Below are 21,576 nucleotides of genomic sequence, written 5' to 3' on the forward strand. Positions count from 1 at the left end.
CCCTGGCACCCACCATCTACTGTGATCTGACTCCCGCAGGTCCCTCAAAGGAGCAAAATCAGAATATTTGTCCTTCTGTGACGGGCTGATTTCACTGAGCATCATGTCCTCAGGGTTCATCCACGTTGTAGTAGGTGTCAGCATTTCCTTCCTTTTTAGGGATAAATAATATTCCATTGTATGGATAGATCACATTGTGTTTATCCGTTCATCCATCGAGGGACACTTGGGTTGCCTCCACCCCTTGACTTTAGAGATAGTGCTGCTGTGATCATGGGGGTACAAATTGCAAACAGGACTTTTTAATATGTGGACTTAATTGTCAACATTTAATAATTGGGAAATTTCACCCCCAGAATATCTGCTGTCCAGTTTCTTGTGAAAAACAAGGCGATCTGGCCGTACTGGCCTGCTGTCCTGAGTGTCAGGCACTGCAGAGGAGGTGGGAACAGCTCTTGATCCTGGGATGATATCATCCAGACACTGAGACCAGAGGTTGACTGCTCTATGTTGTTGGGCTTATGCTGTTGTTTTTCTCATAGTCGAGTTACAAAGAAAGCAAAATATTTCCATTACTTGTGTCTCTATCAAAAGTGGAAAATAAAAAGCAGCTGGAGAGGTCTCCGTGTTCTGGGGAAAGAGGACTATTCTTACTTATTGAACATACAGAGTGGGTAGATCTGTGGGCAAGGAGCCCAGAGGATTCGTTTCGTGTTATGAAATAAGCTAGCTCCTTCACCCACTTCAGGTCCCTGCTGGGCATGCCAGCTGACCTCCAGCTGGGGTTTTAGGAGTGCTGGCTAAAACCAGCTGTTTTTAGGAGTGTATAGCTCTGTCCCTGTTAATGGGTTGGTAATCCCTCTGGACAACCATACCCAGTCACCTCCAAGGCAAAGTTATTAGATGTATAAAGTAAGCACGTCGAAAGACGTGTTCTAAGTCCTAACCCTCAGTACTGCTGAACGTGAGCTTTAATGGAAAAAGAGTGTTTGCAAATATGATTAAGGATCTGGTGAGGAGAGGAGGTCATCCTGGATGAACCGAGTGGGCCCGAAGTCCGATGACAAGTGTCCTTATAAGAGACAAAAGAGGAGAGACGCGAACGGAAGGGAAGGTCACGTGATGATGGAGGCAGAGACTGGAGTGGGTGGCCACAAGCCAAAAAACGCTGGCAGCAGGAGCTGGAAGAGGCAAAGGAGCCATCTGCCCCAGAGACTTCAGAGGCAGCCCTGCCGACACCTGGATGTCAGACGTTTGGCCTCCAGAACTGTGAGAGAATAAATGTGGGTTGTTTGAAGCCATCCAGTTTGCTATGCTTTGTTACAGCCACCAGGGAAAACCCAGGTAGCTGGATTGTCTCTGTGGATGAAAGGGAGCTTACTGGTCAGTAACTTCAAGATATAGTTGAAGGACTACCCTGGTAGTCCAGTGGCTAAGACTCCATAGTCCAATGCAGGGGGCCCAGGTTCGATCCCTAGTCAGGGAACTAGGTCTCATTGCTGCAACTAAGAGTTCAAATGCCGCAACTAAAACTAGTGGGAAGCTGCTATATAACACAGGGAATGCAGCAGGTGCTCTGTGATGACCTAGAGGGGTGGGATGGGAGCGCGGAGAGGCTAAAGAGGGAGAGGAAGTATATATATATGTATACAATTATGACTGATTTGAGTTGTTGTAGGGCAGAAACCAACATAATATTGTAAAGCACTTAACCTCCAATTTAAAAAATTAGATTTTGCACGCCACAACGAAGATTGAAGATCCTGCATGCCACACCTAAGACCCAGAGCAGCCAAATCAATAAAGTAATTAATTAATTTAAAAAGATTCAGTTGAAGATAGAAAATACAGAAATGTTTTTGGCTTCACACTGGCCTTTGTGGTCAGAATAGCAGGAGAGCCAGGGTCTGGTTGGTCTATGTAACTTGCACTCCCTAAAGTGCCAAAACCACAGAGAACCCCATTTTAAAAAGAAGAAATTGGGCATGTAGATGTGATGATTTGCCCAGGGTCTCATACATAACTAGTGGCAAAACTCGAGGCAGAGCAGAACCAAAGAAAAAGTGAAAGGTGGGCGATGACTGATGCTTCTTATCTGGGTGAGTGGTGGCAGGACCCTCACTTTGTGTTTTATCTTAAAAAGCAATTATTAGGCCCAAATATTAAAAGCATCCCTCTGCTGTTGGAACTTGTGGCTCTTTAGAAAGGATGAACATTCTTCCCTGTGCTTGCTTACCGGTGCTTTAAATTTCTTTGCAGAATTTATTTACCCACGTTTCATAGGAGAAAAACAAACCTCTTTTGAAAATGACATAAACAGAAAACGTCAGTAGTCTAATAAAGTCTGAAGAGTAGTCATAGTAAGAAATGAATGACCAGAGCCTTTCCCAGGCAGATCCTCCCATAGGGGAGGATGGAGGGATGAGCGTGCTGGAAAGACATGGCGTCTTTCCTGTTGCCTGGGCTGGATGTTTATAAATTATGTGCTGCTGCCCCTGACCTGTTTCTTTAGCTGAAGTTTTCATGTAAAACATTGGATTTCCAGAGGGGTTTTCTCTGTGGTGTGGTTTGTTCAAAAAGGTTGGCTCTTGTATTTGTTCTCCAGAATGACTTTCTCCCCAGGAACTGCCGGTGAAAAGAACCACTTCCCCAATTAATTCCAGATGTGGAATACATCAACCTGCATCTTTTTCAAAATATTCACAAGCTTTTAAAAAACTGAATTAACTTTCTTTTTGGTTGCGCTGGATCTTCGTTGCTGCACAGCAGCTTTCTCTAGTTGCAGTGAGTGGGGGCTACTCTTCACCGCGGCTTCTCATTGTCATGGCTTCTCTTGTTGAGCACAGGCTCTAGGCACACAGGCTTTGGTAGTTGTAGCACATGGGCTCTAAAGCGTGGAGTTCCCTGCATTGGCAGATGGATTCTTATCCGCTGTACCACCAGGGAAGACCAAGCTGCATTTTTTATTAAGATGGTGGGAGTATTTAAGTTGTACTCTATTTAGAAAAATAAAAGCAATCTTATAATGGCTTGAATCTGATGATTGAAAAACGTCATTTTTCATGTTGAACCACCAGGCATCAATTCACCTGGGGGGATTTGGCTGACACCCTACAGCTGGAACCCAGAACAGCCTCCAGTAGGAATTCCCAGGGGCTCCTTGGAGCATCCTTATCCACCGTCCCTGAGCTTCTTTCACAGAGGAACCAGAGCTCCAGCCAGGTTCTGGTGGGAGTTGGGTAGACTTCTTCAGAGTGGGGACACCCCAAGCTGTTCTTCCTGGCTCCCCCGTGGGTGCCTACAGCAGCACTTATTAGCCAAGCAGGACACTGGGACAGTGGGAAGCCAGCTAAGCAAACTGGATCCTCTGTTTAGACTTCATGGCCTGAAATACGAACAATGTGCAGGCTCCGTGCTTTTTTTTCTTTTTTGGTGGAGCCCCAGAATCATTTTGTTTCCCAAAATACATATAACGTAAAACATATCATTTTAATTATCTTAAGTGTATAAATCAGTGGCATTTAATGCATTCACAGTGTTGTGTAACCATCACCACTGTTTAGTCCCAAAACATTTTCATCACCCCAAGAGGGAACTTGCACTCATGAAACAGTCACCCCGCCCCATTTCTCCTTCCCCTCAGTCCCTGGCGACCACAAACTCCGTTCTGTCTGCAAGGATGTGCCTCTTCCGGACATTTCATATGAATGGAATCAGGTGGCCTGTGGCCTTTTGTGTCTGGCTTCATTTACTTAGCACGTTTCCGAGGTTCACCTGTGTTGTCACGCGTGTCAGTGCCTCACTCCTTCGTGTGGCTCAATACTATTTCACTGTAAGGCTACATCGAATTTCATTTATGTTCTTCTGTTGATAGATATGTGAGCTGTTTCCACCTTTTGAAGACTGTCAAGAATGCTGCTCTGAACATTTGTGTACAAGTGTTTGTTCGAACATTTGTTTTCAATTCTTTGGGTGTATATACCCAGGAGTGGAATCACTTTGGTAATTCTGTATTTAACTTCTTGAAGACCCAGTAAACTTCCACAGTGGCTGCACCGTTTTGCATTCGTACCAGCAATATATAAGGGTTCCAACTTTTCCATATCCTTACTAACATTTCTTATTTTCTTTTTTTTTTTTTAAATTACAGTCATCCTATGGGGAGAAGTGGTGTCTCGGTGTGGTTTTGATTTGAATCCTATGATGACGGTGATGTTGAGTGTCTCTCCTTGTGCTCCTCAGTCATTTGCCAAGGCGCCCTTGCACTTTACCAACACTCTGTGCAACAGCAGACAAATCTGTCCAGAAGGGAGTTGAACTGGGTGAATGGCTTTAAGCTACTTTGTCCACCTAACTCCTGAAAGAACTTGGAAAAGTCGTGCCCCTGTGGTACCTTTTCGTTAGGTCGATATCTGTTCTTCATCATGAGGTTTGTTAAGGTTGCAAAGGGTGTGATTTCTGGGGTATTGTCAATTTTGACTCAAAAATAAAAGGTTCCTCACTCTAGAGAAGCAGAACCTGACATTTTGTCTTGTTTGCAAGATCATTGAGCAAGTCATGTTCCTCTGCCAAAAACAAACCAGCCCAGAAAGCAACTTCACACCTTAAGATAAAAATCATAGTATCCAAATGATCACACCTTGCCTATTTCCTGTGAACCTCGACTCTATTAAATAACAACAAGATTTTTAGCCCTGACCTTTGCTCTTCCTGTCATGTCCTGACATTAGAATTAGCAATATCACATGAGAAAGCAGTTGTTGGTCCACTCAGGACAGACACATGTAAATTTGGTGACCGTGGTTTTCTTGTGATTTTTCCCCCTTTTCAATACTTGATGGCTCTTTGGATTTGGTGAGTCGGTACTTCTGAAGTCTGCCTTTTCTTTACTCTTTGCAAGAAAACTTTCTTTTTCTAAATGCATCTGCTGCTGGATTCCTTGGGCGATTATTTTAAATATATCAAACAAAATGTAATTTAGGTAGCAGTGTGGCATCATGATACCAAAGGTGTGGGCAAATTCTCCTTGGTTCTTTTCTCCTCCACTTTTCACTTCTTCTACCGAATTTTATTTTAATAAAAGCATTTTTTATGTTTGACAGTAACTCAAGGATAGGTCTCTGCAACAAAAACATGTCCATAATTTAAATTTAAAATATTTTCTTTCCTGTGACTCTAAGACTCTCAGTATTAAAAATTACTCTGGGTTGAGTGATGTATACAATTAATCGATTCCTCAAACCAACCAAAATATATTAAAATTGTGGTATATATTTATGATATACATATAGAAATTAGTTGCTGGACTGAATCTCTTAATGAGATGAACGGGGCTGTGTGTTTTCAAATGGTTCATGTGTTGTTGGATGAATATTACTTATTATTTCAGACGTGGTTCAGAATCAATTCCATCCCTGTTTTTCATTTTTATTGGTCTAGACCATGAGAAAACTTGTTCATATAAAATTTATACATGGTAATGTTATAGTTTTGTTTTTGAACTTCTTGGAGATTTAAGCCAAAAGTCACAGTGATTTATCATCAGAAACATAACAAAACAAAAATGACCAGATTAAATTCTCCTCCTGGTGTTAAATACTCTGGGCCTTAGCCACTTGCTGTCTTGGCAGTGGGGTTACACGAGTGGCCTGGGTGTCTCTCCTGCCGGGAGATTCACCACCTTCCTTCTCCTCTTGCCTTGTGGGATGGAAGGAAGGACAACCTCCGGAGGTGTGATGGGGTGAGGAGGCGGCGTCCCGGTACTGGTGGTGGTGGGGGTGCTCCCAGGCTCAGCCTCTGGCAAGCTCTTCCTGGAAACGCGCCCCCGGGCGGCCAGACCCAGACAGCCTCAGACCCGCCCGCTGCGCTTTGGCCATTAAGAGATGCCGGGGTCAGGGCGCTCCGGGCGGGATAAGGAGTAGGGGGGTCCGGGGTCGCCGCGCAGACCGTCCCACCTGGGGTGCGCGCCCCAGGGTGCTGCTCTGCCCCTGAAGTGATCCTTCAAGGTCGAACTGCAGAGAGAGTCAAGGAACCCGCTGCCCACCGATCACAAAGGGGAGGGGCGCACCAGCTTGCTGCGCGTGCGCGGGCAAGGGTGCTACCCGTCCGCGGGCTGTACATGCGGGTGGCGGGGGTAGGGGGCGCCTGTTCGGAGCGCGTATCCTCTGATGTCAGGATCCCGAGCGAGTGTGGGATGTGTGTGTGTGTGCGCGCGCGCGTGTGTATGTTGTACGTGTATTTATGCGTATGTGGCTGGGATGTGGAGTAAGATGGTGTTTTGTATGAGGTGCATGCAGTGTGCTCAACACGTATGGAGTGTTTCTGCGTGTGTGGCGTGTTTTGTGTGTATGTGGGGTGTGTGTAGAGGGTGGGATATGTTACATACGGCGTGCGGGTGAGGTGAGTGTGGAGCGTCGCAGTTGCTTGCAGCGCTCCGGGTTCGCGTCCCATCTGGTTTGGGCTGCGCTCCCAGCTTGGGGCTCAGCGGACCTCTGCCTGCCGCGCAGGACCACCAGCTTGGGCTGGACAGAGTGCGGCAGGTAACCATGGAAACAGATGCTCCCGCGGCGGAGGTGGACGGGTGGCGGGTGGGGGAGGCATCTGATGAGGCGCCCAGGCTGGTACTGGACACGCCGCTTCCTCGGTTGACTGGGGGACCCGGGGTCCTCACTCGGTCGCTCGGCAGGCCTGGGGCGGGGCCCGAAGGATTCCTGCTGTCTCACCTCCCAGCAAGGAAGCCCTTGCTGCTTCCAGGTGTGAAGGCACAGCAAGTCTTTGGCGCCTCGGATCCTGCTCAGGGGAGACGAACCCCCGCGTTCTAAAGGTGGCCGGGAGCCTCACAAGCAGTTATCGGGTTTTATGACCCGCAGGTGCTCCTGTTGGGTCCCAGGACAAATGAAAAACCTGGGAAGGGCTGAAGGGAGGCCTGGTGTTTGGCACAGGCTTCTCTTCAGTGGAGAGGGGAGCAGCTCACAGGTTCTGGAAAGCAGACTTCACTCCCATCCAGTAGATCCTTTGTGGGAAAAGACTGGCCAGGCCTACTAGCCTTGATATACCTGTCCTCCCCTCTCACCTCTGTTCAGAGCCAGCTGGTGGGCGATGCCACCTCAGTTCTTATCCTGTGTAATGGGAGGAGGTTGGTCTAGATCACTTTTCTTTCATTCACTCGTTCATTCATAACCTTTATCTAGTGCAAAGATGCTCAAGTGTAGCGCCAGGGCCAGCAGCATCAGAATCACCTGGAAACTAGTGAGAAATGTACATTCTCAGGCCACCTCCAGACCTACCAATGTGAGAAGCACTGATCCGCGGTGACCCTTGTGCTAAACATGGGGCTACATGATCCCTCCCATCATGGGATTCTAAAACAAACCTAGTGGGGAAAGTTCTAGCTCTTTTTTCTGAACATCCTGTGTTTTGCTTGGGGATCCATCTAAAACTAGATGAAGCATAAATACTTCTTGGCCACATCCCCAAGGCTGGTCTGAGAAGGAGTGGGGCTATTTCAGAGAAGGAGGAGTAGAAGAAGTTGGACAGGAGGTTCGGAATTCCTCTCAACTTCAGAAGCTGCTTGAGAAAGACTTCAAGGGGTGTTGTGGAGCCCAAGAGCGCCGCCTCCTGGTGACAGCATGCAGGACTGATTCTAAAGAATGGGGTTTCTTGACAAAGGGGGCTTTCAGTGTCCCAATCATACACCCAGCCAGGCATGAACTACCCGGTCATTACTCAGGAACGTTTCATCCATTACTGCCAGCAGCTGGACTGGCCAAATTCAACAAAGGCTCTGAGAAAACAGGAAGTTGTGTGTGGCTGATATGTAAGAGAGTCCCCAGTCATGTCCACGTGGCTCGAGAATGCAGTGCATGGCTTTGTTTCAGCTAGGGTTTTCTCCAGACCTTTTTAGTCAGGCTAATAGTAAAATGAACTTTGTACAGAGAACTGCAACATTAGTTTTCCGTGGAGTCCTGAAATCCTCTGATAGGTACTGAGAAGGGTGCAGGGCATGGTGGAAATCCAGTGTACTTTTGTGGAGGGGTTGGGGGGGCAGTCTTTGGACACTGGCCTTGGGGAGGCTGAGTGCTGCCCTCCAGAGGCGTCCTGGGCTGGCCATGCTGTGGGAAGGGAGGGGAGGCAGGAGGGGCGTGGACAACCAGCGTGGCTATCCTGACTCTGGAAAACCTCCTTTATTATTTTTATTTTGTTGTGTCTACCAGTCAACATTTTTCTTTAAATCAACTCACTCTTTTTCACTTAAGTTACTTTTAAAAGGAAAAAACTTAGAAAATAACAGACATAAATGGAAAATCAGTAGCATTCACCCAAGCTGAAGGTGATCATAAAAACAAATATAAGGCAAATAACAGGGTTGTAATACTCTGCCCTGACACGGTTGCCCACCAGAGCTCTGAGCCTGGGTCTTCTCTCTATGCTACAGAGGGAGGTGTTTAAGATTTAGTATCAGCAAGCAGAAACTTTCTGCTAGAGAAACAAGAAGGTTTGGAGATGAAAAGGAAGGCGGTGTGACTTTCTCACTCTGTGATACCCTGTCTCTTTATAACTCCTGAAACGTAACACGTGGGCCTTCTGTGGGCCAGGCCCTGTTTTAAAGACTTTGCAAATACTAATTTCATCATTGAGACCACCTCACTGGACAGGTGCTGCTATTGGTTCTGATTTTACAGATGAGGAAACTGAGGCCCAGAGGTGAGAACCTGTCCAGGGCTGCAGAGTGTTGAGTTAGTGAGTGTCAGAGTTCGGGAGCTGTTTGAACCCATCATCTGCTCAGGGTGGTATCCCCCACCCCCCAGCCCACCCCCAGCTGCACAGATGGGAATCAGCCCACTGCTCGCAGCCTGCCTCAGCTCCCATGTTCCTGATGCAAGAAGCTTATTCAGTGTTAGTCAACCATCGGGACTTTTTTGGGGTGCTCTGGGGATGACAGACATCTGCGGTAGCAGAATACTTAATGTGGGCCAGGCCAGATTATTTTTCTCTCTTTTCTCTCTCTTTTCCTTTTCTTTTTGAAAAAGCCGTTTGAGAGTGATTCTCAGAATATCTGTTGGCTCGTCCCTAGAAAGTAGGCTAGCCTGACCGTGGTTGTTGTGGGCTATTGGTGAAAGGTTGGGTGTCTCTTGGAGATGGGGGTCATGGCGGTTACGCTGGCATCTCTGAGCACTCACTGCTCCATGCACATGGATGCGAAGGGATGCCCCACCCTCCGGTTCCCTCCAGCCTGATTTGGGCCTGTCCAGATTTGGAAGCTGGTGTGGGCAGTCAGGAGGGCCTGGGTATCCCAGTAGGGCTGCACATGGTGGGGGTGGGGCAGTCCTTCCAGGACAACTATGGGATGCAGGGCCAGGGAGCCACAGGGCCTTTCCGATTAGGCAGCACTCCAGCCCCAGGCTGGTGGTTAGGCAGCTGTGGAGGGCAGGTTGGGATGGATCCTGCAGATGGAGATGGGGCTCAAACTACAGGTAGAAGCAAGAGGCCCGGGCAAGGGAGAAGAGGGATTCATAGACAAGGAATAGGCAGATCCTGACAAACGCATCCTTCGAAGAATCTGTCTCTCATTGTCACAGCTGGATTTATATGCAAAAGCTGAATTTGACAACTTTAGCATCTCCCATAGTAGGGTTTTAATTATCCCTGTGGCTACTATCTAAGAACCACCTGCCTCGGTGCTTCGTCCTGGGGTAACCTCAGAGACATGGACACCTCCTTATTATCCCATTTTTCCAGATGAGGAAACTGAGGCTGGGGGAGGTAAACTACTCCCCTTAGGCCATGGGGACAAACTGGAGCAGTACTTGGTCTGACTCCAAAGTCCACGCTCTTGAGAGCTGTTGTGAGTGTACAGTCCTTGAAGTGGCTCAGTACTGATAGTGTCCAAGGCACCAGGTGGTGGACATTGGCCCCCTGCCCCTGGCCTGGCCACCCAGGTCCCCTCTGAAGCTAGTCAATGCTCACCTTTTCTTGAAACTTCTCCAAGGATATGTCTTATGTGTAGACTTACCACACACATACACCCCTCCCCCACAATTGCATTCTGCCATTTGCAGCATTTTCTGTTTAGCTGAGCAATGTGGCATAGAGTTCTGGTTTCCTTCAGTTCTCATCCCCCCTTTGCTTTTTAATGGGGAGCCCACCCTTTACCAGCTTTTGCTGGCAGTCCAACCAGGGCCCGTTCCCAACAAGAATGGGTAGGTTCCCCTGTGTTTGTCAGCCTCCTAAGAAACTAGGAGGTTATTATACCCTGGATCCAAGTGGGAAGGCTGTAAGAAACCAGCAGGCTTTAGAATGAAATGTTGCACCCACACTGGTCACTGTGTTTTGGTAACAGCCAGTGGGGTCCTTTATTCCCATCCGTGCTTTCTGCCTGGCGGTGTACTCCTGGTGGCCTGGGTGCAGGCCCTGGTCAGCTCAGATGGAGATGGCCCCTGGGCCGGAGGTGTGTGGACTCGGGGCTGGGAGCTCCAGGGCAGAGCCTCCTCATCGCCCACTGGAGCTGGAGTTCGGGGTCTGGGTGTTTGAGGCTTCAGTCCTATTGCAACCACCAGCAGGCCCGCTGCACCCTCCCAAGTGGGCACTCGGGTACCCCCCTCCCCATCACCGTGCACTCAGTGACCCCCTTCCCCCATCCATGCCCCCCTCCCTGTCCTGCTGTCATGGAGCTGGTTCTGCTGTGAGAGGAGGGGAGGAGGCAGAAAGGGTATGGGGCTGGTTCTGCTGTGAGAGGAGGGGAGGAGGCAGAAAGGGGGGTTGAAGGAGAGGGAGGGGGAGGGAAGGAACGGGGGCGTCTTGGGAGTCTGGGGGCCGTGGGCCAGTGAACCAGATGATGCCCCCAGAGATCTAAACCTGGGCAGGGGTCAGATTGCCAGCATCATCATGGCCAGGCCTGGGCTGGGGCTGTGGGGACACGGAGGCATGTAGGCCTGGTCCCATGTCTTCTGAGGAGACAGGCCCATCCATATCCAGTAGATCATCACAGCAGGAGCAGGCTCAGACCCTGTTTGCAGCTTCTGGAGGCTTCCTGGAAGAGGTGGGCCTGGAAGGACAGGTGTGTGTTGGGTTGGGAAGAAGGGATGGGGCAGGGGAAGGTGGAGGAGATGGAGCAGGTGGAGGAGATGAAGCAGACAGGCCTGGAGGGAGGGAGTAGAGGGAATTTGGGTGGGGACAGACAGTGCATGGAGGCACCCGTGTCAAGCGGAGACTGAGGAGGGCCCCTGTGGGAATTCCTGACCCTCAGCTGGACCTGGGAGGGCACAGGGCGGGTGCAGGCAGGGGCCCAGGGGTGCAGAATGACTCCAACTCCCTCACAACTCCATCTCCTGGGCCTCTGACCAGGAGGGGGTGTTATGCGACCTCGACCAGGAGAGTTGCAGCCACCAGCAGTCCCGTCACCAAGGGAGGCCAGCCGCTTGGCAGGAGGGCAGACCCTAAGGAAAGTCAGAGGATTAGTGAACGAGAGAAATGGGAGCATGTCCCTCACCCTAACTCTTTAATGGCAGGCGAAGTGTCCCCAGGCCACCCCCACAAGCTCCCTGGTTTCATCACACACTACCCACCCCTCCCCACCTTGTTCACCTGCCCCAGCTGCACTGGCCTCCTGGCTTGTGTTCTGTGTGACCCCTCACAGCCCCTGCCCAGCGAGGCCTGCCCATCCCCAGGCAAGTGCCCCCAAGAGCTGTCACCTTGCCAGCTCCTGGGTGACCTTTGCCCCTGAGATGGGTCAGGGTTGGGGCAAGGATGTGTGTTGGGGAGGCTGAAAGAGGAAGACTCCAGGAAGGAGTCCTCATGTGGCCATGGAGCCTGGAGGTGGCCTGTCCAGTGGGCAAACTGCCAGCTCCTCTGGCCCTCAGCCTCCCCGTGTTAAACAAGGCTGCTCACACCCACCAGCTCTCCTGCATATGCAGCCGAGATGCACAAAGTGCACTGTGCGGTGTCAGGTGCCGTGGGGATATCAGGGCTCCAGATGTTCCCAGGAGCCAGGGACAGGAAGGAGCAGGTGACACCAACTGGCTGGTGGGGCACCCTGGTTATGACTCTGCAGGCCCCCATCCCCTGCAGCTGCCTAGAGGCACACCTGAGGGGGTCGTGGTGGTCTCCTGGAGAATAGGCAGTAGGGTGCTGAGGAGCCCATCGTTGGCCTCTGGTACAATGCCCAGCAGTTTGCACATGAGCTCATACACGTGGACGCTCTCGAAAGGCTCCACCTCCAGGCCCTTCTTAAAGCTGGGGCCCACAGCCCGGAAGATGGTCTTCATGTCCATGACCTCATTGTCGAAGCCATGCTCCCCGTTGTTGAACTGCACGTTCACTCTCTGCCAGGAGGGAGGGTCCAGAGTGAGTTTGTGCTGACCCTCCCAGCCCTCCCTACCCTCTCCAGGAGCACCATCTGCCGGGCCCTGGGTTGCAGAGGACTGCTGCAGGGAGTTCAAATCGGGGGGGTGGGGTGGGGTGGGAAAGATTCTGAGCCTCCCTGTCTCTGAATTCTCAGCCCCAAAGATCAGTGGCCCAAAGAAGGAGCCTCAGTGAAGACCCAGAGACATGAATGGAGACCCACGTAAAGGGGGCGGAGCTTCAGCCAAGGACACACTCTGGGTTCCTTTCCATGGCTGGGCGCCCACACGTCAGTACTCCTTGCCTAGAATCCTGCCCCTGCTCTGCATATTGCTTCCCTCTCAGCCTCCTTGAGCTCTCTCACCTCTTGTGTGTCACTCTTACAGCTAGCCTTCCCACTTTACCCTATACACGCACGTGCACACACAAACACATGTATGCATGCACACCCATGCACACAGGTATGCAGTGCATGTACACACACCAATTCCTGTCGCATAGTGTGGGTGTGTCCCTTTGGAGGCTGACACGCCTCAAGTTGGGGTCTGACTAGAAATAGGGAAGTGCTTTCTATAGAGTCAGAGAGACTCAGCAGGGCAGAGATGTACCTGCACCCTGAAACTCACCCCGTGGATGACATAACCTGGGTCGCTGTACATAAGCAGAGGGGTGATCCGCGAGTGATTGGCGTAGTGGAAGGATTTGGGGAAGAACTCCTTCTTGTAGACGTGGAGTCTGGGGTGGGCGTCCTTGAGGGCCTCGTACACCTTCTCCAGCATTCCTTCCTTGGGGAGCAGCATCCCGTTTGGTCCGTAGTCTAGGAGCTCGAACTCAATGTCCTTGAAGCTGAAGTTGGAGAACTTGTGGAACTCCACCAGGTCGCTGGCCGTCTTGTTGACGGTGGTCATGCCGTGGTCAGACAGGATGAGCAGGTTGAGGCTGCTCTCCAGGCCACTCTTCCTGATGCTGTCCCGGAGGTAGCCCACGGTCCTGTCCACCTGCATCACTATCTCCTTCCTCTCCTGGGACTCGGGGCCATACCTGTGGCCTGTGGAGTCCGGTTCTCCGAAGTAGAGGGTGACCAGGTCCAGGCCCTCGTCCGTGAACCACGTCATCACCGTGTCGATGTTGGCCCTCCACTCCGCCTCGTCCTTGAAGTTGTGAAGGATGCCTTCCTTCCGGCTCAGCGTCACGGCCTCGCCTTGGTAGGTGACATTCCCGCCGGGGTAGAAGAAGGAACCGGTCTTCAGGCCCTGCGGGGGGAAGGTGGCATCAGGGCTGAGGGCCTCCTCCTGCTTGTCCCCTGCTGAAACATCTGCCCTGACTGCCTGCCCCCGGACTGCACGGGGGCATCCCTGTGCATCCCTGCTCCTGCCTGCAGCCACAGGGGTTCGTATTTTCTGAAAGACCTTTCATAGCTCTTATCTTATGTTATTAGGGCTGATACTGATTTTATAGAGGAGAGAGCAGGTGCCCAGTGGACTCAGCACTAATCAGATAGTGGATATAAAAGTGTCCCCAGATATGCTGTGTCCTCATTGTCACTGTGGCCGTAGGTCACATCGCTGCTCTGTGAACGCTCCCTTCCGACCTGCAGCCCAGCCTCTCCTGCCATGCATCCATCGGCCTCTCCATTGCCTGCCCTTCTAGCCTTCAACCCGGCCATCCGTCTGTCTTTCCGTAAACCAATTGCTGTTTTGTTTACAGATCCATCTGTCCTTGCCACCATCTGTCCACTGCCTCAGGTCATCATGTCCACCTTGAGATGTCAGTTCTAGGCTACGCTTTCTGCAAGCAAGCCTGGTGTCTGGTAGCTCCTTCTGAAGTGAGGGGACTCAGATGTGAGTTGGACCCCTGCCTGTGAAGTTTATTCTGGGCTCACCTCAAAATCACCCATTTGAGTTTGTTGTCAGGAAGCCCAGAGCATTGCAAGAGGCTGGGGTTCTGGGCTTTTCACTGGGATGACCCACCTCTCACTCTTATCTTTCACCCTTTAGCATTCGACTGCCAGGCCCTGAGAGGGGAACCAGGATGAAGCCATTTCATTGTTCCCTGCCTGTTAGTGGAGTGACATTATTTTCCATGTGGCCCCCTTTTCACCAGTGCCGAAGCCCAGTTTTTCCTCCAGTCAGGAGGATGCAACAATCCCTCTGGGTCCCAGGGAGGACAGGGCAGCCTGTGCAGCCACTGGCGGGTCCTCATGGGCACCTGGCTCCCATCTCCCATGGGGCCCACTCAGCACCTCTCCCAGGCTGGGAGCATTGAACTCCCGGGTCCTGCCGTGGATGCCCCGTGGTCATGGCATGGACACGGCCTGCTCGGCCAGGTCCCCCTCCCGCCCCCTCCGTCTGTCCAAGTGGGCGTGGGTACAGCATTACCTGCCTCTGGGCAGTGATCCAGATGGGCAAGCTGCCGTTGTCCCACCATTTCTGGATGCCCAGTGTGGTGTGGTAGGGCCACTTCACCTTGCTGCTTGTGTTGTAGAACATGTTGTGAACCACCCCGTGGTTCTCGACGTATTTGCCTGTGGGATGGCAGAGGGGGGTGGTGGGAGGGAGGGCACAGCCAGGGCAGGGGGCGGGGAGGCACACGTGGCCCTGGGAGCCGGGCTGGGCCACCACAGCCACGTACCCCGGCCCAGAGATTCTGCTTCCACTTAGAGTAGCTAATCCTGCCGCTGAACTCTTACAAAGGTGTTAATACCCACGTTCTGGGATATCGTTTGCAGCCTCGTTGGTTTTAGCAAAAGATTGGGAGCAACCTGGCTGGCTATCTGGAGAGAACTAATTAAATCAATTATGGCCCACCCATGAAATAGAATCTCAGGCAGGAAGATAAATAAACCGAGAGAAGGTGTCTTTTTTAACTATTTTTTTCAGGATTTCCCTGGTGGTCCAAGAGTTAAGATTCCGCCTTGCAATTCAGGGGACGTGGGTTTGATCCCTGGTCAGGGAACTAAGATCCCACATGCCACAGAGCAGCTAAGCCCATGCACCGCGGCTACTGAGCCCTCGAGCCACAGCTAGAGAGTCTGTATTCTGCGACGAATGATCCCACGTGACGCAACAAAGACCCAGTGTACAACTAAGACCTGACACAGCCAAATAAATAAAATTTTAATTTTAATTTTAAAATAAATAAAATTAAAAAAACTACAAAACCCCCCAAAAGCACTATGCTCTGTTGGAAACCTTGTGCATTGTTGGTAGGAACGTGAAATGGTGCAGCTGCTATGAAAAGCAGTATGGTGGTTCCTCAAAAATTAAAAAAAATTTTTTTCATGGCAATGCCTCCACATGAGTTCAGAAAGTAGAAAAAGAGGGGTGTTGAAGAGTCCACCTCCTTCCTTCATATTCCCCATTGTCCTGTGGTCAGTAAGGAGGTGACATGCAAAAGAGAGCACCATGGGCCTCTGCTTGCGTGTGGTCATGAAAATGCTGGTGTGAGAATAAGCTGTCTGTACGAGTGACATGCCTTAAAGTCATGCTTCCCTGGCAGCTCAGATGGTAAAAAAGATCTGCCTGCAATTCAGGAAACCCTGGTTCATTCCCTGGGTTGGGAAGATACCCTGGAGAAGGGAATGACAACCCCTTCCAGTATTCTTGCCTAGAGAACTCCATGGACAGACCATGCGGTCTCAAAGAGTCAGGCACGACTGAGCGACTAACACTTTCACTTTCAAAGTCATGCCCACCCAGAGCCTCTGAATGTGACCTTGTTTGGAAATAGTCTTTGCAGATGTCATTAGTTTTGTTAAGATGGCGGCATCCTGGGGACTTCCCTGGTGGCACGGTGGTAAAGAATCTGCCTGCCAATGCAGGGGAAAGGGAAAGTGAAAGTCGCTCAGTCATGTCCGACTCTTTGTGATCCCATGGACTATACAGTCCATGGAATTCTCCAGGCCGTAATACCGGAGTGGGTAGCCTTTCCCTTCTCCAGGGGATCTTCCCAACCCAGGGATCAAACCCAGATCTCCCGCATGGCAGGCGGATTCTTTTCCAGCTGAGCCACAGGGAAGCCCAAGAATACTGGAGTGGGTAGCCTATCTCTTCTCCAGGGGATCTTCCCGACCGAGGAATCGAACCAGGGTCTCCTGCATTGCAGGCGGATTCTTTACTGACTGAGCTACTAGCAAAGCCCTCCAATGCAGGGGACATGGTTCAATCCCTGGTCTGGGAAGATCCCACATGCTGTGGAGTAACTAAGCCTGTGTGCCACCAGCACTCCAGAGCCTGCGAGCCACAGTTACTGAGCCTGCATGCTGCAACTACTGAAGCCTGGGCGCCCGGAGCCTGTGCTCTGCAGCAAGAAAAGCCCCCACAATGAGAAGCTCACAGCACTGAGTGAAGAGTAGCCCCTGCTCACTGCAACTAGAGAAAGCCCACGTGTACCAATGAAGACCCAGTGCAGTCAAAAATAAACAAATAAAATTATGTATAAAAAAAAGATGAGGGCATTCCGCATGAGGTGGGCCCTAAATCCAGTGACCGGTGTCCTTAACAAGAAGAGGAAAGATACACAGAGGGGAGATGGCCATGTGACAGGGGGCAGGGATTGGAGAGCTTTGGCCACAAGTCCAGGATCGCCTGGGTCCCCAGAAACTGGGACAGGTGGGAAGAATCCTCCCTTCCAGCCTCTGGAGGGAGTGTGGCTCTGTGACACCCGGATTTTAGGCTTCCGGCCTAAATAGAGCAATGGTGGGTTCGAGGGTGGCTGGGAGCGAGCAGTGGAAAGAGCAGGAGCCTCAGGCTCAACTCTCCTGCCTTTCTGAATCCTGGCCACACTCACCTCCACCAGAAGCCCTCCTGGGTTGCCACCCTGGGTGTGGTCCCCACTTACGATGGGACCTCCAGGTGTTTTTTATCTGCCTCTATCACTTGCCCCCGACAGGAAGGGTTCCTAACATACCCTTTGGCCGGGTCATGTCTGCCCAGTGAGGGTGTCCCCTCCTTGGCCTCACCTTTGCCCTTGCACTGTGTGCCCACCGGGTCGAGGCTCCATGCCCGCACTGCGGTTCACTTTGTGGGTTCCCTGGTTTCTCAGCTGCCCCCCCAGGACCCCAAGCCCCATCTGAGGCCAACACTCACCAGTGACCAGAGTGAAGTGGCAGGGGCTGGTCAAGGTGATGAAGGCAGGGGTCATGTAGCGAGCTTTCACCCCGTCCAGTGCCATGGCATCCAGGTTGGGGGTGTCCACATCCTGGTCATAGTTCCAGCGGAAACCATCGAAGGATACCAGGAGCAGCTTGTTCCGGGAGGCCTGCTGGCGGACAGGAGCCCCTGATGCTGGAGCCAGGAGGGTGGCCAGGGCCACGGCAAGAAAGACAGCTGGGGCTCCCATGATGGGTTCGCCAGAGATGCAAGTGCCGAGGGAAGTTTTCTGCTGATGAGCAGAGCAAAGTCCCAGGGTCACTGAACAGCTCTTATCCTGTGCGTCTTTGAACTGAGACTGTGCGGGAGCCTCAGAGGTGGCCCCTGGCTGCTGTGTCCGCACCCTGGGCCTGGCCCTTGGGCGCATCTGCCTTTATTGACAGCGGATCTCGATGCCCCTCCCGCTTCGTGCACAAGTGTCTTTCCAGGGAGGATGGGGACCATTCTGGAAGGCGTGGTGAACAGAATCGACTCACTCCATCGGAAAAGCCTGTGTCCCCAACCCCAGCTCTCATAGTGACTCTGGGTCCCTGTGCCTGGCTCACTGTGTCCCAGAGCACCCGGATGGGGCCCTTTCCTCCAGACTATAATTTGGGGAGGCCTTTGGACCAGGGCTGTGGGTTCAGGGTTCAGGAGACTGGCCTTGTCTATGGGGACTCCCCAGCCTGGGGGAGCACCTCTTCCCCTTCCTGCCCATGCTAAGGGGGCTCCTGCGGTGGGGCAGGCAGAGCTCCAACCTGGATTAGTGCCTGCTGTGCCCTCCTTCTCAGGCCTCAAGGAGCCCCAGAGGGCACAGGCATGGGCAGCCTCACTGTTGGATTTCATCAGCAAGATGGTGAGAAGTGTGGCCTCCCTTGCTACGCTGTGCTCATGGAGAGGGTGGTGTTGGGCGGGACCTCTGATTTCACCGTGCAGTTTTCTGTCTCACTCACTTTCTCTCCACTGTCTCTTTGTCTCTGTCTCTCTTTCTCACTCCCTATGAAACATGTGCCACCAGCCAGGTCCCAGTCTAAGTCCTGGGGACACGACAGTGAAGGAGATAGACGGTGTTCCTGGCTTCTTTCAGTTTGGTTGGGGACACACAAAATGAATCAACAAGTAAAGCAGTAGAATAGTGGGAGTCAGCAAAAAGCAAGCAAGCAAGCAGGGAAATAAGATAGTGCATCTGTCTGTTTCAGAAAAACATCTATTTCTGCTTATTGACTATGCCAAAGCCTTTGACTGTGTGGATCACAATAAACTGTGGAAAATTCTGAAAGAGATGGGAATACCAGACTACCTGATCTGCCTCTTGAGAAATTTGTATGCAGGTCAGGAAGCAACAGTTAAAAGTGGACATGGAACAACAGACTGGTTCCAAATAGGAAAGGGAGTACGTCAAGGCTGTATATTGTCACCCTGTTTATTTAACTTATATGCAGAGTACATCATGAGAAACACTGGGCTGGAAGAAACACAAGCTGGAATCAAGATTGCCAGGAGAAATATCAATAACCTCAGATATGCAGATGACACCACCCTTATGGCAGAAAGCGAAGAGGAACTCAAAAGCCTCTTGATGAATGTGAAAGTGGAGAGTGAAAAAGTTGGCTTAAAGCTCAACATTCAGAAAACGAAGATCATGGGCATCCGGTCCCATCACTTCATGGGAAATAGATGGGGAAACAGTGGAAACAGTGTCAGACTTTATTTTTCTGGGCTCCAAAATCACTGCAGATGGTGACTGCAGCCATGAAATTAAAAGACGCTCACTCCTTGGAAGGAAAGTTATGACCAACCTAGATAGCATATTCAAAAGCAGAGACATTACTTTGCCAACAAAGGTTCATCTAGTCAAGGCTATGGTTTTTCCTGTGGTCATGTATGGATGTGAGAGTTGGACTGTGAAGAAAGCTGAGCGCCGAAGAATTGATGCTTTTGAACTGTGGTGTTGGAGAAGACTCTTGAGAGTCCCTTGGACTGCAAGGAGATCCAACCCGTCCATTCTGAAGGAGATCAGCCCTGGGATTTCTTTGGAAGGAATGATGCTAAAGCTGAAAGTCCAGTACTTTGGCCACCTCATGAGAAGAGTTGACTCATTGGAAAAGACTCTGATGCTGGGAGGGATTGGGGGCAAGAGGAGAAGGGGACAACAGAGGATGAGATGGCTGGATGGCATCACTGACTCGATGGACATGAGTCTGAGTGAACTCCGGGAGTTGGTGATGGACAGGGAGGCCTGGCATGCTGCGATTCATGGGGTCGCAAAGAGTCGGACACGACTGAGCGACTGATCTGATCTGATCTGATCTGCCTGGTGGGTGGTCAGCCAGGGCCTGGTGAGAGGATGACTGTGAGGGAGTGATCTTGGGGGTCATCAGTCGGGGGAGTGGATCGGGGGCAGGCGGGAGGGCGGCAGGGTGGGTCCTGGGGCCTGTGGCTGCCGTATGGAGTCTGGCATTCTTGTGCAGTGCAGGGGGAAATGCCATGGGGTGGTTTTAAGCTTGTGAGTGACATAAACTCATCTAGCATTAAAAACAAGAAACTTCACTCAAGCGTTCCATTTGCAGGACTGTCAGCTTGACAAAGGAAAGCGGGTGGGGCGCTCCACAGGGAGGGGACTGCTGGTGTCCAAACCAGGATGGGGGCTGTGGGAGTGACAGGTGTGGGTAGTTTGGAGGTTCTCCTGGAAGGATTTGCATGTTGGGGAGAAGGAAAGGGAGCAATCAAGGGAAATGTCCAGGTTTCCTGCCTGGAAAGCTGGGGTGATGGTGTCTTACAGCTATCCCATAGGGTGGTCAGAGGTCAAAGGGCAGGTCGAGGGCAGAGCATTCTATCTTGGCCACGTCTACCTGAGGGGATGTGTTAAATAGTTGGTATGTCCCGAGTTAAATTGTCTTCAGCTGCTGAACTGCTGAGGGCGGTTCCACCCAGGACTCTGCTTGGCTGGCAAGAGGGACTATTGTCAGGCCATCCCAGGGTCTCAGAGCCCCCCACAGCCTCCTCTGCGGTGAGGCAGTGGAGCCCCGGGGTACAGATTCTTGGGCCCTTTCCCCCATCTGAGGGGCCACACCCTGGAGGGATCCACACACAATGCCGCCCCTCGTGAGCCTCTCAGAGGCTGGAGTCCGAGAGATGGAGATGGTCCCCTGCATGGACTTCTACAACCAGGATATGCAGGGATTGCCCTGTGCCGGCTTGGTGCAGGGCTGGGGCACAGAGGGCAGGCTTTCCTTCACTGAGCTTATGGCCCGGAGCTCCACCCGTGGACCTGTGTGAGGAGCTGCCAAAGGTACCACCGAGGAAGTGTGGGTGTCTTAGGAGAGGGCAGTGGGGACCACATTCATTCTAGTGCTGGAGTGGGGACCTGAAAGGCCCTCTGAGGATTCAACATTTCACGCAGTGCTGTGCTGAGTTGCTCAGTTGTGTCCCACTCTTTGGGACCCCATGGACTATAGCCCACCAGGCTTCTCTGTACATGGGGATTCTCCAGGTAAGAATACTGGAGTGGGTTGCCATGCCCTCCTCCAGGGGATCTTCCTGACCCAGGGATTGAACCCAGGTCTCCCACATTGGAGGAGGATTCCTTACCGTCTGATCCACCAGGGAAGCCCATGACTACTAGAGTGGGTAGCCTATCCCTTCTCCAGGGGATCTTTCCAACCCAGCAATCAAACCAGGGTCTTCTGCATTGCAGGTGGATTCTTTACCAGCTGAGCTACCAGGGAAGCCTGCACAGATCTGTAGGATGGGTTTAGCTGGGAGATTGGAGAAGGAAATGGCAACCCACTCCAGTATTCTTGCCTAGAGAATTCCGTGGACAGAGGAGCCTGGTGGGCTGCTGTCCATGGCCTCCCACAGAGTCGGACACGACTGAAGCTACTTAGCTGCAGCAGCAGCTGGGAGGTATGTGGGCAGGAAAACCTTCCAGGCAATGACGGTGATGAGGTGGAAGAGGGCACCAACCAGGCTTGAGGCTGGAAGACAGGCCTGGGGGACTCTGGATTTTATGTTAGTTATTCTAATGTTTGTTCTCCTAATATCTTCTAATGTGTATTATTCTTCCTTTCATCTATAATAAAATGTCTACCAAGGAATAAGACTACAT

The 21,576-nt window shown here is 51.5% G+C and overlaps 1 protein-coding gene and 1 long non-coding RNA gene across 3 annotated transcripts in view; one reads left to right on the top strand and one right to left on the bottom strand.

Annotated features, from left to right (window-relative positions):
* Positions 1-21,576, top strand: part of LOC113877745 — a 126,761-nt gene that overhangs the window by 24,354 nt on the left and 80,831 nt on the right. The window lies entirely within an intron of this gene.
* ENPP7 (ectonucleotide pyrophosphatase/phosphodiesterase 7) lies at positions 11,953-18,177 on the bottom strand. Its single transcript, XM_027518162.1, has 4 exons — positions 17,427-18,177; positions 14,718-14,863; positions 12,966-13,592; positions 11,953-12,320 (listed from the first exon to the last, which is right to left on the bottom strand). Exons 1-4 carry the CDS (start codon positions 17,854-17,856, stop codon positions 12,036-12,038), a joined length of 1,488 nt encoding a protein of 495 aa, XP_027373963.1. The 5' UTR covers positions 17,857-18,177; the 3' UTR covers positions 11,953-12,035.

Source organism: Bos indicus x Bos taurus, chromosome 19, assembly GCF_003369695.1.
Source record: "Bos indicus x Bos taurus breed Angus x Brahman F1 hybrid chromosome 19, Bos_hybrid_MaternalHap_v2.0, whole genome shotgun sequence".
Classification (NCBI taxonomy): Eukaryota; Metazoa; Chordata; class Mammalia; order Artiodactyla; family Bovidae; genus Bos; species Bos indicus x Bos taurus.